The sequence below is a fragment of the Coregonus clupeaformis genome, chromosome 18, assembly GCF_020615455.1.
Source record: "Coregonus clupeaformis isolate EN_2021a chromosome 18, ASM2061545v1, whole genome shotgun sequence".
Taxonomy (NCBI): domain Eukaryota; kingdom Metazoa; phylum Chordata; class Actinopteri; order Salmoniformes; family Salmonidae; genus Coregonus; species Coregonus clupeaformis.
In genome coordinates this window covers 4675116-4678722 of record NC_059209.1, presented here as the reverse complement: position 1 = coordinate 4678722, position 3607 = coordinate 4675116, and the positions used below count along the sequence as shown (strand labels likewise).

Here is a 3607-nt window from a genome sequence, read left to right as displayed (position 1 = left end):
TGTGTATACTGTGTGTGTGTGGGTGTGTGTGTGTGTGTGTGTATACTGTGTGTGTGGGTGTGTGTGTGGGTGTATACTGTGTGTGTGTGTGTGTGTATACTGTGTGTGTGGGTGTGTGTGTGGGTGTATACTGTGTGTGTGTTAATGTATATAATGTGTGTGTAACAATATCTTTGTATGTATACACTACCGTTCAAAGGTTGGGGTCACTTAGAAATGTCCTTGTTTTCCATGAAAACATACATGAAATGAGTTTGAATAGGAAATATAGCAAAATGAATAGGACATGTGGTCATTGACAAGGTTAGAAATAATGATTTTTAATTGAAATAATAATTGTGTCCTTCAAACTTTGCTTTCGTCAAAGAATCCTCCATTTGCAGCAATTACAGCCTTGCAGACCTTTGGCATTCCAGTTGTCAATTTGTTGAGGTAATCTGAAGAGATTTCACCCCATGCTTCCTGAAGCACCTCCCACAAGTTGGATTGGCTTGATGGGCACTTCTTACATACCATACGGTCAAGCTGCTCCCACAACAGCTCAATAGGGTTGAGATCCGGTGACTGTGCTGGCCACTCCATTATAGACAGAATACCAGCTGACTGCTTCTTCCCTAAATAGTTATTGCATCGTTTGGAGCTGTGCTTTGTGTCATTGTCCTGTTGTAGGAGGAAATTGGCTCCAATCAAGCACCATCCACAGGGTATGGCATGGCGATGCAAAATGGAGTGATATCTTCTTCAAGATCCATTTTATCCTAACAAATCTCCCACTTTACCACCACCAAAGCACCCCCAGACCATCACATTGCCTCCACCATGCTTGACCGATGGCATCAAGCACTCCTCCAGCATCTTTCATTTGGTCTGCGTCTCACAAATGTTCTTCTTTGTGATCCGAACACCTCAAACTTCGATTTGTCTGTCCATAACACTTTTTTCCAATATTCCTCTGTCCAGCGTCTGTGTTCATTTGCCCATCTTAATCTTTTATTTTTATTGGCCAGTCTGAGATATGGCTTTTTCTTTGCAACTCTGCCTAGAAGGTCAGCCTCCCGGAGTCGCCTCTTCACTGTTGACGTTGAGACTGGTGTTTTGCGGGTACTATTTAATTAGGCTGCCAGTTGAGGACCTGTGAGGCTTCTGTTTCTCAAACTACACACTCTAATGTATTTGTCCTCTTGCTCAGTTGTGCACCGGGCCTCCCACTCCTCTTTCTATTCTGGTTAGAGCCAGTTTGCGCTGTTCTGTAAAGGTAGTACACAGCGTTGTACGAGATCTTCAGTTTCTTGGCAATTTCTCGCATGGAATAGCTTCCATTTCTCAGAACAAGAATAGACTGACGAGTTTCAGAAGAAAGTTATTTGTTTCTGGCCATTATGATTCTGTAACCTCCCGAGTGGCGCAGTGGTCTAAGTGGGCCAGTATGAAAAATTAAAAAAATAATGTATGCACTCACTAATTGTAAGTCGCTCTGGATAAGAGCGTCTGCTAAATGACTAAAATGTAAATGTAATCGAACCCACAATTGCTGATGCTCAAGAAGGCCAATTTTATTGCTTCTTTAATCAGCACAACAGTTTTCAGCTGTGCTAACATAATTGCAAAAGGGGTTTTCTGATGATCAATTAGCCTTTTAAAATGATAAACACAAAGTGCCATTGGAACACAGGACTGATGGTTGCTGATAATGGGCCTCTGTACGCCTATGTAGATATTCCATAAAAAATCAGCCGGTTCCAGCTACAATAGCCATTTACAACATTAACAATGTCTACACTGTATTTCTGATCAATTTGATGTTATTTTAATGGACAAAAAAAATTGCTTTTCTTTCGAAAACAAGGATATTTCTAAGTGACCCCAAACTTTTGAACAGTAGTGTATGTTTCTATATATGTACAGCTACCTGCCAAAATAAAGGAAACACCAACATAAAGTGTCTTACTGGGGCGTAGCGCCACCATGAGCCTGAACAGCTTCACTGCACCTTGGCATAGATTCTATAAGTGTCGAACACTATTTTGCGACACCATTCTTCCACGAGATATTCCATCATTTGGTGTTTTGTTGATGGTTTGATGGCGGTTGGGTTGAGATCTGGTGACTGAGACACACACACACTTCTAAACCCCCTGTGCTCCTTTGAGACCCCTCTATCAAAGTCACTGAGAACTTATTTTAGCCATGGTAGCCAAAATAATGGGCAACTGGGCATTTTTATACATGACCCTAAACCAGCCAGGTCACCCGTGATACAAGTCAGTATTCGACGTCCATCCATGTCTGAGGACATCGGGAGATGACGTGGAAACCGGCCACTAGGGGCAACAGTGAGCACTGTTACTTTCAAGTAGGCTAAGCATCTACCTCCGGTTGCAAAGGTTGCATGTTCGAATCCAGCGATAGAAAGTCGTTTTGGATATTTTTTGTTTTAAGCCTATCCCAAACCTTAACCCTTACCGTAACCATTCGGAGTTAATGCCTAACCTTAAGAATTAGCAGTTGATGCCTAACCTTAAGAATTCGCAGTTGATGCCTAAATTTAACATTGTAATGATAAAGAGAAGAACACTTGTTGGAGAAACATGGATGAACGTCTAATTCTGACGTGAGACTGTGAGATCATGTTGTCCTAAGCATGATGGTTAATTGCTTAATTAACTCAGGAACCACACCTGCTTTCAATATACTTTGCATCCCTCATCTACTCAAGTGTTTCATTTATTTTGTCAGTTATATGTACAGTGTGTATGTATGTAACATGTGTGTGTGTGTCTGACAGGAATCGGCTGAGCTTATCGATAGGAACTTCATGTTGAACGAGGAGTTTGATGACAACAAGATGCGGAGCGTCACCGACCCGATACGCCGCCTCAAATACAAGGTGGAGAAGAAGAAGAAGAAGAAGAGGTGGTGGGGGTGGGGGGGTGGTGGAGGAGAGGAGGAGGAGGAGGAGGAGGAGGAGGAGGAGGAGGAGGAGGAGGAGGAGAAAAAGGGGGATGAGGTGAAAAGGGGAGAGGAAGGATGAGAAGAGAAGGTGGAACTCCACTCATCTGAATCCTCTCCAATGATTGGTTGGTTCTGTCAAGACAGACCTCTTGATTGGTTGATTGTGGCTTTTGTTAATGACTGGATTGCTGATGCTGCCAAGACAATGCCTGCGTCCCAAATGGAACCCTATTCCCTTCATAGTGCACTGCTTATGAGAAGGGCCTAAAAGGCTCTGGTCAAAAGTAGTGCACTATGTAGGGATCTGCTGTGTCATAATGGGTTGTAGTGATGGAGAGCTTTTCACTAGGCCTCAAAACACTGATGCTAATGCTGATGCTAACTAGCGATTAGTATTGACTAAATAATATGAACTGATTCTAACTAGCGATTAGCAATGACCGGCTAATTTGAACTGATGCTAAGTACAGATTAGCAATGGCTGAATAATATGAACTGGATGCTATTGGTTGCTAACTAGCGATTAGCAGTGGTTGAATAAATGGAAAATAATGCTAATTGATGCTAACTTGCAAGCAGCAATGACTGTATAATATGAACAGTTGCTAACTACACTTTTAGAAAAAAGTCTTCCAAACGTGTTCTTCAGCTGTCC

General features: G+C 42.3%; 1 protein-coding gene across 1 annotated transcript in view; it reads left to right on the top strand.

Annotated features, from left to right (window-relative positions):
- Nucleotides 1-2908, top strand: part of LOC121532649 (nucleoredoxin-like protein 1) — a gene marked incomplete at its 3' end in the record, with an annotated part of 4874 nt that extends 1966 nt beyond the window's left edge. The window contains exon 4 of the mRNA XM_045226747.1: nt 2786-2908. Within this exon, the coding sequence (XP_045082682.1) occupies nt 2786-2908 (123 nt within the window). The remainder of the gene's footprint in view (nt 1-2785) is intronic.
- Nucleotides 2909-3607: the final 699 nt, after the last annotated feature.